The sequence below is a fragment of the Numida meleagris genome, chromosome 7 (assembly GCF_002078875.1).
Source record: "Numida meleagris isolate 19003 breed g44 Domestic line chromosome 7, NumMel1.0, whole genome shotgun sequence".
In the NCBI taxonomy this organism is placed as follows: domain Eukaryota; kingdom Metazoa; phylum Chordata; class Aves; order Galliformes; family Numididae; genus Numida; species Numida meleagris.
Window position 1 is genome coordinate 13,632,827 of NC_034415.1, and position 13,060 is coordinate 13,645,886.

Genomic DNA, 13,060 nt, shown 5'->3' on the forward strand with positions numbered 1-13,060 from the left:
TGACTTTTCCACAACAGACCTTTAGTACTTTTCCTGGTAATGTGGTTGTCGATTGCACTGTTTGCCTTGCATTCCCCCACTTGCACATTAAATTAGTTTACAACTGTTTGCCCTGGCCTGATTTTGACATCTGCTGAATCAATTACCTGAATCGCTAGCATCTTTTTGAAGCTCAGGCATTGGTTTCTTTGTTTTTCTCCAAACTCAGAGGACTTGAAGAATTTATAACCACTTACTCAGTTTCTAGAGTTACGTTTTATTTAGTGTGGGGTTTTTCCAGGGTCTGTAGTCCTTGCCTCTACAAATGGAAAACCAAACTGCTGCCACCAGTCTGCAGAGGTCCTCGAGTCTCGCTTGCTGCTGGGGAGCTGTTTCAGTTTCTATGTGATGCGGCTTGAGGAAGTCTCTTCCAGCTTTTCTTTTCTTCTTTAACCCCGACAACGTGCGCGTATACACAAGTACAACAGTACCAAAGCTGAAGAGTGCCAGCAGCTGGCTCTCAGGGTGCTGACGGCGCTCCCGGCCCGGGCTCCTTCTTTCGCCGCTACACGCCGACGTTGGTGCAGCTCTGCCGGGAGCAGAAGCGGTGGAACGCAGCAGAAAGCGGCGACTGTGCACGTGGTACGCTCGGCAGCACGGGACGAGGCACGGCGAGTGCAGGGCGTGGGAGCAATAGAATCTCTCCTTCCCTCGGCTACAGTCGGTTCTGTTTCTCGCTGGGTCACTCCCAGCGCTCCCGTGCCCTGTCACACGCAGCCCGCGCGGGGGCTGCACCGTAACCTCCGCTGGAAACCGCGCGATCGCACGGAGGGGGCTCCGGGTCACGCCCCCCGGGCGGGGAATGCTCAGTCCCCGCCCCGCCGCGCGCGGGCGGCCAACGGCGTCGCGCGGGCGTGAGGGGGCGGCGGCGCGGCCGCGCTGTGAGGAGAGCGCTGCATGGGCGCGAGGCGGTGTGCAGGGCCTGCGGCCGCCCGGCTGCCGGCTGCGCTCGGCCGCCGCTCGCCGGTAGCGACTCCGGTAAGGTTCGGTGGTTCCGGGCAAGGGGTTTCGTCGTGGGGGCGGGACGGAGGGAGAGCGGGCGGCGGTGGCGCCGAGAGGAGTGGCGATGAATGCGCGGCCCCCCGCGGTGCTCCGCGCCCTCCCTCCGCGCCGGGATCGGCCCTCCGGGGCCGCGCTGCCCGCGGGGCGGGGGCGCAGGGAGGGGCTGCCGCGGCACGCCGGGGCTGGCAGGGCCCCGGCGCGGGCCCTCGGGGGCGGCTTCTCCGCGCCGCTCGCTGCGTCGTGCTCTCCTCCCGGCCGGGGCTGTGCCGGGGAGCGGACTGCTGACATGTCCGCTGCTGGCTTTTTTTTCTTTCCGCTGGGGCTGGCTCGCTCTATCCGGAGAGGTATGGAGGCGTTTGTAGCAAAGTCGGTGGGCGCTTTTCTGTTCCAAAGGCAGATGAGGTCTTTGGAGTCACTTAATTACTTATACTACTTGTGCAGCCGTAAGCACGCTGCGTGCTGCTCGCAGACCGTGCCTGCAGAAGTTGGAGCCGTGCGTGCATTGCGTCCCTCCCAACCCGGCTCCTAGCGCAGCCCCTGTGGAGTTCATTGCACCAACAGCACTGAGCAGCTCCCTCTGATCCTTCCACGTTGCAAAGTGAGATCAAGCAGAAATAATGGAAAAATAATGGAACTGCATTAGAGTAACTCCTGCTGAAATACAGAGTTGGAGTGTCAAAGTGTTAAGGGTGCTGGTTCCGTGGTCTAACCGACTACAGAAGCGTGTACAATTCCCATGTCAAGCTGTGTTTAATACTCAGGTCATAGTAATGTTTCTTTATCGTCAGTGGTTGAATTTAAGTTATTGCTGTGGGCGTATCTGCAGCCATTACTAACTTGTTTAGTTGGCATGTTCTAATTTTGTTTTCTTCTTGTAGTGCTTACCGTATAGTGTGAGCACCAAGCACTTGGCTTGGTGCTGAGCGTAATGGCAGGATTGTGGGCGCTGCTGGACCCAGCCCTGGCTCTGCCACCTGCAGCCGGCTGCCTTCAGACAAATGGCCTAACCTGACATGGGAGCTCTGAAGGAGCATTCTGTTTTTGCTAAACTAATGGCTGCAGATAGTTGTTGACTTATACCAATTTAATTAGCCTCCAGATTTGTATATTTTTGTAGTGAAACTTTCAGGGTGTACTAAAGCAGCGCACCAGCCTTCAGGCTAACTCTGCTGAGATTTGCGGATAAACGTTAGAGCTAAGATGTTTTAAATCTCTTCACTTTTCTATGTCTTTCCTTTGGCTTTATTACAAGGCAGTAGGCCTACAAGCCCATGTACCAACTTTCAGGATGTTTTCCCTTCTCAGGCTGTATAGGTCAAATTTTCTTGCTCAGCACAATCTGTAGCAAAAAATCACTGTATCAGATCAAGGTCAACTGTTTTCTGAAGAGGCAGGATGCTGAGTGCGGTTGGGTGGTTGATGCAAGCTGGGATGGTGCTTGTGGTCTGTGTCACATGGAGTGTTTTTGCAATTGTTGTCAGCTGTAGTAACATTTCATGGTAGGGAATGGGTCTGGGGGTAAGTGTAACAAACATGACTCTTAAGGTTTCCAAAAAGAAGTAGTGGGGGAACAAACTTGTTAAAAAAGGAGCTATCATAATTAGCTCTAGAAATAATTCTGCATACCACTGTCTTTTATGCAATGATGCATATTTACTGCATGAATTGTAAAAAAAAAAAAAAAAAAAAAAGCCCAAAACCTTGATAATGCTTCAGTTAAGCACTGTAATGTAAAGCAATGTCATATTGAAACAATTTTTGGATCTTTGCAGTACAAAAATGTTGCTTTCCATGTATTTCTGCTCTAACCAACATTTTTCCCTTCTCCACCTCCTTTTCCCTTCCTCCATTTTTAAGGGCTTCATCTCTGGCTGGTTAACGGACATTAGGCGATCCTGAATGTTGACTGTGGGAGCTCTCTAGGCACAGTGGCTGCTGGGATGTTGCGACAGAACGGTGGAAGTAACAAACGTGGTTTGGGATTAGCCCGGCTGTCTACCTCCAACTTCTTCACCATCTCTACTTCGGGAAATTGGGGAATGGGTCGTAGCACCAAGAGCAGCTCTCTGAGCAGCATTAGCTCCAACTCTGATTGCTATGATAATCCTGTTGTGGACCCAGAATACATCATGCAGCTGGTGAATGATGTCAGAAAATTTGCAGACGTGCTACTCTACTTGAAGGAAGCCATTTGTTCTGAAGGTATGGCAGTTGTTTTTTTATCCTAAATTCTTAAATTTTCTGAAACTCCCATGCCTCTACTCATATTTTTATCTAGTTTTTACTGCAGCTATTATCCTCCCTTTTGCTTCTCCCTTTTATCCTGCCCCCCACATGAAGATTATGGGAAATGGTTGTTACTTTGGGTTCCATGTTTCCTCATCAGAATGCTGTGCAATCTGTTTCATAATCAGCTGTGTAGTGCGCTGGAGCATGTAGTACTTGAAAGGACAAGGGAGATGAGGCTATTAGCAGGCTGTTAAGATTGCCACTAAAAGTTAGCAGGGCCATCAACTGATGAGTTTTTAACAACTTGATTGTTCTTATAATTCCAAAAAATTCTGTTGGCAATGTTCTTGTTTTCTAGACTGGTATGACTCTGATCTTTCTTTGGTTGCTTTTTTGGGAGGCGCATGTTAGTAGCTTGAATTGGAGTTTTAAGACAGAGCAGAACTTCTCTCTGCAATTTGTCTCTGTACAGTAAGTAGCTACTGTCTTCTGCCAGCTGGTGGAATCTGCAAGTTGTTTTTTTTTTTTTTTTTTGCTTCCAAGGAGTGTTTCTTATTGCACCTTCAGATTTCTTTAGGGATATTAGTCCATTTTTGATCATCAGCAGGAAAGCTTTTATCTAGATTTTACAGAAGGATTCCCATGTTAGTAGTTGAACTGACATCCAAAGCAGCTTTTAATGTCATGAACACGAAGTGTTAGTAGTGACTCCAGTGTTTCATGTTGTGTGCTTTTCTTTTTGCTGTTTCCCATGCCTTAATGTTATCATGTTTCCTCTGAAATTGAATTCAAATTTGCTAATACACAAATTTATGTGGATCCTGAGGAGTAGGGTGATATTTTAAGATTCTTACTCAATTCAAAGACAGTGAATTTGCTAGTGCTCCCTTGTGCTAGTGCGGTGCTTGTTACCTCTAACGTTGTATTCAGGATTACCTTTTTATTTATAGATAATGTAATATTCCGGAAAAGGAATGAAAAGAATGATTACACCAATTTCAGATCTTGCCTCGATCCTTCTTTGAGGAGAAGGCAGCTAGAAGTGATTGGATCCAGTGCTTTGTAAGCTTCAAAGGCTTGAGTATGTATCCAGCTGAAAGAGTGGTGCCAAAAAGTGTGAACAGATCTTACCAGGACAGTAACTTGATACTAGCGATTGCCTCGTGTCAACAGTATTTTTGCTGAACACACAGAATGAGGAGAGTTATTTGTGAGGTCAAGTGTCTAGTGCCGGCTGACACTGAAAATAGGCATCCAGTAGGAAAGGTCTATCAAAATGCTAATGTATTTCATCTGCCATACAGCGCTTATTACTCAATGGTCAGTAAAAAATGTTGGGCTCAGAAGATCCAAGAAGCTAACACAGAAAATAGGAGTTATTGTATTGTTTTATGTCAGATTGCTGAACTGAATTTTGAAACAATATTATCCATTAAAAGGATTGTTAATTTATGAAGGAGAGATGTTTCTTTTCCTCTACTGGTCTTGCTGCTGGCTGGAGATGACCTCTTTGCAGCTGCAAAGTTTGAATTTCATTAGTCCCTCTTACTTATCTTCAGAAATATTTGTAGTTGTCTGTCCAAAACCTGACAAAAGCATGCTGAGGTGGCTGAACAGACATGTTACATGCAAAATTATGACTTGTAAGACTTGCAGCTTACTGCCATTTTGGAATTAGTTATGATTTATTTCAAGGTGAAATCAGTTACGGAGATGGGAAATTAATTTCTTCCTTTGAATTAATTGTCTTAATATAGTTTTTGTTCAATAGTAAAGCTTTGCTCTGAAGCTTATGAAATAAGAGCCAAAAATTAATAATGCTACTAACTACAGCAGACATCTTATTTTTGTGTTTACTCTATGCCTCTTCAATTGGTTTAGAAGTGGCAAACATTAATGCTACCCGGCAGCATCACTTAACAAGCCCTGGAGTTTGGCTAGCATTCCTGGGGACTAGTGTAAGTTTTTCAACTTCCAGCTAGTGTTTCCCTCACTTAGTTTGGCTAACAGTAGCTCTGAAAGCTATCACCGCTTGACAGATTTGTCTAAAAATTCCTTTGTAGAACACTGTAAGCTCCCTCTGGAGCATGTGGCTCAGCTTGCTGCAGGCTGCTTGGGCCTGCATCAGCAGTTGGGCTGGCTCCCATGGGCGCAGGCCTTGAATTCCACGCTGTGGTTGGATCTCCATGGTCCCTGCTTGCTGTGTCTGAGCCGCACTGGAAGCGTCTGGCAGTTATTCACTGACAGCTCACTTAGCGTTCTCCTGATGTACTGATACTATCTGGGATGAAAAATTTAAGCTATTTTGGACTGTAATATGTATTCATGTCTTGACTAGATCATAAGTGCCTTTGGATACAGACTTGTGCTGTGTTTTCCATGGTACTAATCAAGTTGATAAAAGACCTCAGCAAGTTCTTTATATTATTTAAGGAGAGAGTGTTAACAGACATTTCTCACCCACTTTCTTGCAAGTTTCAGTGCCATTTCTCTTTGTGTCACTTATGTTAATGTAATTTGACTTTTTACAGCAGTTATATTTTCATAATACTGAATGAAATATGGAAATTACTTTTAAATGTAGAAATGTAATGATGATTGCAAGAAAAAAAAAACAGAGTTAAAAAAAACTGCTTCTCAATGACACATGAAAACTAAACAAAAAAAAAACAACCCTCTACCCCTGGGGGAAAAAAAAACCTCCCTGTGAATAGAATTGCCCAGTTGATGTTTTTCAGCCCTTTGGACACGGGAGCTACAGTTGCCTCTTGTGCTGAGTGAAATACCATGTGTTCCATGCACTTGAGTTCAATTTCCTTTCTGAATCTAGGCATTGTACTCACTGGTCGTAATACTCTATTATTAGCTATCCATCTTGAGAGACAGAACCAAGGTACTTACCAACATCTTCATTAAAGAAGAGCTCTGTTTTTGTACCTAGGTCAATGAATTCAGTGCTGTTTCACCAAAAAAAAAAGAAAAAATTTAATTCTACCACCTGATGACAGTCTAAACCTGTAGTGGTTGAACTGCACAAAATGTCAATGGATCAGTCTTTTGGTCTGGTCTTAGGTTAGATTTCTAGATGAGTGAGGCTGTGTCATATGGCTGATAGTAGAAAGGATGGTTATATTGTCATCATGTCTTTGTGCTTGAACTGAAAAGCCTGCTCATTTTGTAGCTTTAGTACTTCCTGACATAAAGATAATTGAAATGTATTGAGGAGACTCAAATCAGTCATCTTTCCTTTCTGGTAAGAAGAAATGGAAAACAGTTTTTCAGGAATCCCACCTGGCAGGCCAAACTTGAGAGTATATGCTGAATAAATACCTAGAAGCCTTGATCTGTTTTTGTCAGCTACAGTCTGTACTGCTCTTCAGATAGTTCATTTGAATCCTCAGTTTTATTGATGACATTCTTGCTGTTCTCCAAGTTTAATTCTCGTTTCAATGTACATCCGAAGTAGAAGCTGTTAAAATGTAACAGATTGAAAGCTGATGGGTTTTCTGTTTGTGTTTTGAGTTCAGATAGTGGCTTTTCAGCTACAGATTGAGAGTGTGAGGAGAAGATTGCTACCTTCATCTGGCAGCCCTTTTTCAAAGGGTGGGACATACAGCAAGTACAGTCTAAAGGCTGGAGCTATCTTCAATCTTAGGATGTAGTGACACACAAGAAAAAAAGTAACTTGGTAGAGAAAGTTGTAGGAATGGAACAGTTGTTTGCCTTCTGCAGACCTGCTGAGGGCCTGGCAACCTCACCACAGCACTGAAAATACTTCAGAATTTGATGTGCTGCAACCAAACCCTGTAATATGGAGAAGGTTAATTCTTGTCCCGAAGCATGGGTTTGTGCCTGCAAGTAAATGCTGTTGAATTTCATAAGGCTGAGTGACTTCAGCATGCAGAGTATGTTCCTTTGGCAGGGAGGAGATATGGGGTAATTAGTCCATACTGTCCAATCTCCTCTAAGTATAAGGATGTCTGTACCTCACGGAAGCGGCTTACATGCTTTCTATGCAACTTCTTAGTACAAAATATGCAGGACCTAGCTCTAACAAATGTCTATTAGAAGTTCTATTTGTTGGTTCAAATGTAGTGTTGCTTACTGCATAGACTTGAGAAGTTAGGAATCTACTTCAGAATAGGTATCTATGCCTGAGATTGGTGCCAGTACAGTCTGTTTCATGACTGCCCTTAATACATTCCACTACTGCATTAAGCAAATGATGTCACTGTGTGGCCTTTGCTCAAATGAGAGTCATTTACTAAGGTTTAAAAAGAATCACATAAAAGAATATTTAGGGCAAAGCCTGAGTTCCTAATTAAAATATTTTACTTACTCTTTCACTTTTGAGCAGTAAATAGTAGCTTCTACTTGTATCAAGTCAGAAATGTGGGGGAAACATTCCTGTTTCCCTCCTCTGAAGATAGTTAACTACTGGTTCTGCAACATCTCCTATTTATTTTTTTTAAGGAATGCAGCGTACACTGTAAGCTCTGCCCTTGGGACTGTGGGAAATACTGTTGCATTTTGAATAGCTCTAAGGGTGAAATTTGCATGTGGTCTGAAAGTGCTTGTATAATTATACTTTAATATATGATCTGTGACTATACTTCGGAACATATTTATGTATTACTGCTTTCTTTATCACAAACTTTGAAGTAATCTTCAAAGTGTGATATTGTGTGCTTCATGTGGGTAATTCTGCATCCTTTTCATGAGCAAAAGCTTTGTTCCTCAAGTTCATCCTGTCTTCAACTAATGTAAATCAGAGCTTATTATAAAATGGTAATGTACCCTTTTTTCTAGATACATTAGGAAACAGAATAGCAAGTTGTAGCTCTTGCCTTTCATCACAAGTCTGTCTTTGAGGATCAGATTTTGCTGTCTGGTTTCTTAGAGTTCAGTGAGGGTTTTTGAATCTGCAGCAGAAGTGAAAATACAGGTGAAGCTTGATGGCCTGGTCAGGAACATTTGACTCCTCTTTATAGTAGCATTGATGCTTTCAGAAGGATCAGGAATGCTGCCTAACTTGAAACCTATCAGGTGCTTATTCTTGAAGGATTGATGTTCAGCCCAGTGGGACACCTGTTAAGGTGTGTTGGGTTAAATAGCTTCCTCCTAACAAGTCTCTAGTAACTTCAAAACCATTGTGAAGATTAGTATTGCTACCTTAAAAGCCAGAAGTTTTCTGCTGAATATAGTGCCTGAGGGTCAGAGATGAACATCTTCTCTTCACTCCTTCCAGGCTTGATAATGTGCGCTTTTTCTAACACTGTCTATATTTTTAGTATGACTAAGATATTAAAGCATGTTTAGGCCTTGATTTTCATTTCTTTATCATATTCTAATATAAAACATTAAAGTCCTCTGCAGCGAAGTTCTGAGCTGGTGTCTTTGCAAGTCAACTTGTCCTGCTTTGCTAGGGAGATCTGAAGTTTGTTAGATTTGAAAATGAAGATTACAGATTGAAATTATGATAATTTACAATACTAGATGTAATTTTGTTTGTTCTATGTTCCAGTTTTATTATTTCTCAGTGAAAGCTGCTGTCTTTGATGCACCTTAAATTGGACATCTAAGTGCTTAATAACACTTCAGATTCTGAAAATTTACCTCGTAGTACAAATGCATGGTAGGTGGGCAAAGTGCTCTGAGCAAGGTTAATAGCATTTACCTTTCTTCGCGGCACTCTGGAAGGGATGTTTATATACTTGTTCTTATTTTGAGTGAGGCTGTACTGATATCTTCAGTTTTGGGGAGGAAAACAGGGCTGTTTTTCTCCTTGATAGGACACAGTACTAAATGGGAAGGCTTTATGGAGGAGGGGAAAGTCGTGTGCTGACAGAGCAGCTGACTTTCAGGGATTGTGAGAACAAAGTGATTATTAAATATGTAAACAATCTGTTTGTGAATTAACTGACCTTCAAGAATCCTCTGGAAAAGGCAGAGGAATTCATGTGGAGTGTGGCATGTTGTTTCCCTTATTCCATGTAGTGTAAAAATAGTGAAGACAAACTGTCTGGAAAATAATCAATGCTACTACAGAAACCACAGCTTTTCAGACATAGTGCCCGAAATGGAATTTTTACGTAGATCACCTTCAGGATCTACTCAAGTGTTATATACCTATAATACCTGAGGAATACTCCTTTAAATTCCATAACTTGCTTCTAAAATATGCCATTGTTTTTAAAGTCGTAGCTCTGCTTGCGTTTGGTTTACAAGGACTAACTGCCTGTTTTAAATACACCAGCTTACAATAGCTTGGTTCAGATTGCTGCTGAAACAAATAAGGTGTTAAGAGCTGAATTCTGACAACTCGTATTTGCTGTTTTGGATGTTGTTCCCGTAGCAGTTGGCAGAAATGATCCTGTGAAGCACGGTAGCAGGGAAGCCAGGGTCCAGACAGACTGGGGCAGGTGTGGGGCAGCTGGGCAAAGCTGAAACTTCACTTCTGAAAGTGATCCTGCAGAAATCACACTCTTCTTCCTCACCAGTAGCTGGAATTCTTCCTCACCAGTACAATCTGTTGTGCTGAATGTCTACAAGATGCATTTTAAATTGTTGTTCTCATGTCATGTTATCAAGCTTGTTATGTTTAAGTCTCTGTTTTAAACCAAACAAATAATGTATTTTTTCTCAAATTTGAAAGTGTAAACTCCCGTGGTCTCACCACTGCTTCCTGGCCCTGGCAGTCGTCCTCTGGTGCCTGTGTCATGTTCCCAAGGGCAGACCTGACTCAATGCTGGTCTTAGGGAGAAACAAAATCATTTTCAGCTAGATTGGTTTTATGAACGGACTGACTGTGAGGTTATACAGTGAAGGGAGCTCAGAAAAGGGGCAGAAGGCAGTTGGCAAAGGAATAAGTGGCCGGAGGTTTCAATTAAAAAAAAAAAAGACTGTGACAGTCATGGCACTCCACCCTGGCTTTGTAGTGTACACTGCTAAGCCCTCTACCAACTTTTTTTGTCTCCTCTGTTGTATGTTACGTTTGACAGAGATGCATAAAAAGATGGTGAGAAGAGATCAGCAGGCAGAAAATGCCATGTGTAGGCGTTCTCCATCAGTTGGTTTTCATGTTTGAATTGCACTGTCATCATTTAGACTTGCCTTCTGAGACTTGCTTTCTGTATGCAAAGACATAAGAAATTTCCAGGTCAGAAAGATTGGAACTATTTATTACACCCTCGTATATGTTTCCTAGTAATCACTCCTAGATATTAGTTCTGCCAATCTGAAATTGAAACTATTTTTTGACAAATGCAAATGACTTTCCAGGTAGGAGATGTAAAGGATGTAGAGATAAGAGCAAAGTAAATACTTCGCTGAACTTTTTGTTTAACAAGTTAAGAATTATTCTAAGAACTCAACGCCATTAGTAGTGACTTATTTTTAACAGCTTCTGATGCTTTTTGTGGCTAAACTTGGAGGAAAAAGAATAGCCAGGCCTGTCAATGTCCTCCCTGAGCAGAGCTGAGGGACCGCAATGCTCCAGAGACCAGTTGCTGTCCCAGGTTTCCTTTCCTTTCTTTTCCCTTCCGCTTCTGGAGCAGAGCCTGGGGCCACGGCTGTGAGTTCTGCCCCTGTACGGTGCTGGCTTCCTCGACTCCAACCGTTTCTGTGAAGAAGACAGAAGTTTGTACTCCAGAGAGCTCAGGTCATAAGCCGCTAGTGACACCGGTATGAAGGCAGGCCCGCGGCGAGCCTGCACTGCTTAGATCAGCAGCAAAACTTAAGGGGGACAGGAACAGCTGCAGACCACGCCGTTCCCGAGAAGCGATGCCCCCGAAGCAGGGCGGCGAGCTTCCCCTGCCGCGGCTGTTCCCGTCGCGCCGTTCCGGCAGCTGCCGCGCTCCAGGCGCTGGTGTCGGGAGCCTGCGGCGTGCGGCTTTTGCCGGCGAGGCGTGGGCTTTGGGGGCTATGACCCAAGGAGCGCCGGGGGAGTTGGGCATTGTCTTCTGCTTTGCAAGTTTGTGCTGCTAGAACATTGCTTAATTAATCTGCGTGGAACAAGTTTGCTGTTTCCAATGCTCAGAACAAGGGAAGGAAAAACGCCTTGAAGTTCACTTCGAGCAAAGCTGTGCTCCACAGAGTCCGAGCGTAAGCTACGTGCTAAATGCAGGTTGCTGGCGGCGGATACTAAGGGCAGTTTCCCCGTTCCAGGCTTTGCAGCCCGCAGTTACTGTTTGACTTGGCGGCAGGCGGTTCCGCCGCAGCGCGCCCTGCCCCCGCCGCATACCCCGCATTCCTCGGAACAACGCGCGCTTGTTGCCGGCGGGGCCGGACAGGGTGCTGTCAGGCCTCGCTGCTTAGCGGAGGAAAACGCCGCATCTTTATAGAAGAACACCGGCATCTTCCGCTTTTTTTTTGCTTCGGAAGTGCAAGAGTAATAAAAATAAAACCCGTATTCTTTCTCTTTTTTGCTTTTTAACATACAAAGAATACCAAAATCCGTTATTTAAAGAACTTTAGCTTTTCTATTGGTTAGCATTACCTTCCCTTTCTGCAGCGGTTGCTAAACTAAGGAAGCTGGTATGACAAGATTAGCATGATGAGAGGTAAGTAGTGAGGGAGAGAATCAAAAATCAGGTTTTCTTTTTTGAGTGTAAATGTGAAGTTGGGCCTTCTAACAACCAAACATTTTCTAATACAGTTAGCAGTTTGCTGGAGGAGCAGGGAGCGCTTGTACGCAAATCTACATCTCTCCTACAACTCCACACCAACACCTGAAGGCTGAGATGTGCTCCGTTGCACTGAAGTCTTTTCCTCTTAACAGCAATTCACGTGTACCTGTAGGAGCAGTTGTGGGTTTTTTAAGTGTTCTAGCGTACTCACAAATGTATTCCATTTCTATAATTTCTTTGATGCATTATATTCAAGTTGCAATATGAAACGGGAATATCAGTACCAGCAATTACTGCGTACCTGACAGCATGGAGTTGCAGGCACTGTGACTGCTGCTTCAGGTATCAGAACTCTGAAGATTTTAGAGACCAAACCATCCCATCTCTGCTTCTTTGGGGCTGTGTTTCCTATTTATGTAGTTAGGTCACAGAACTGAAGCGACTTATTTCTTAATTTCAAGTAAATGTTCATGTACTCTGCTGGCTGCAGTGATTTGATTGTTTATTTTAATGTCTTATTAATGAATTGGGATTAGAACTGCACAGCAGGGTTATAGACCTGATATAGAGCGGGGACCTCCATCTTCATAGGTAACTGATTTTCATTTTTCAATAAAATGGAGATTTATGGGGACTTATCCCTTCATCTTCCCAAAATGTTTCTTTTTAATAGAAGATTGGGTTGACTGAGGTGAGGCTATAGCAAATAATTAGGTATAGGTTCTTGTAGCATGTGAAATAACATGTGGACTTATTCTGTTTTTTTGTGCTGTACATCATTTTAGTGTGTTATGTCATATTACCATGATATTTATACTCCACTTGTAAAAGTTCTGTTAGTACTGCTTATCTGTTAGACCTAGAGTGACAGTGATGCAATGTGTATACTGTGAGCTTTAGAGCCTCCCTTCGCCTTTTACTTTAGAAAGAATGAAGTGTGTATTTTGGAAAGTTTAAAGGAAAGAATAACTTCAGTAATGAAGTCCTAATTCTCCTCTAGTTTTAGGAATCTGAAATATGTGGAAGGCCTAGTGAGGAAGCTCCGGCTAAGATGTATTAAAAATCTTGTTGGCTTTGGCTGAATGAATTGCAGGACTGTAGATCAATAATTTGTAAGTAGTATATTTGTAGGATGGAGTTTAAGCATGAGTGTGTTCTCTCTC

The 13,060-nt window shown here is 43.5% G+C and overlaps 1 protein-coding gene across 4 annotated transcripts in view; it reads left to right on the top strand.

Moving 5' to 3' along the window:
- ARHGAP29 (Rho GTPase activating protein 29) overlaps positions 888–13,060 on the top strand; it is a 51,895-nt gene continuing 39,722 nt past the window's right edge. For 2 of the 4 annotated variants that reach the window (XM_021404325.1, XM_021404327.1), the window contains exons 1-2: positions 888–1,017; positions 2,899–3,243. In XM_021404325.1, the coding sequence (XP_021260000.1) occupies positions 2,982–3,243 (262 nt within the window). In that variant the 5' untranslated portion in view covers positions 888–1,017; positions 2,899–2,981. Of the gene's footprint in view, positions 1,018–1,366; positions 1,386–2,898; positions 3,244–11,806; positions 11,832–13,060 lie in introns of those variants that run through there. The other 2 variants (XM_021404326.1, XM_021404328.1) reach the window with 2 other exon arrangements.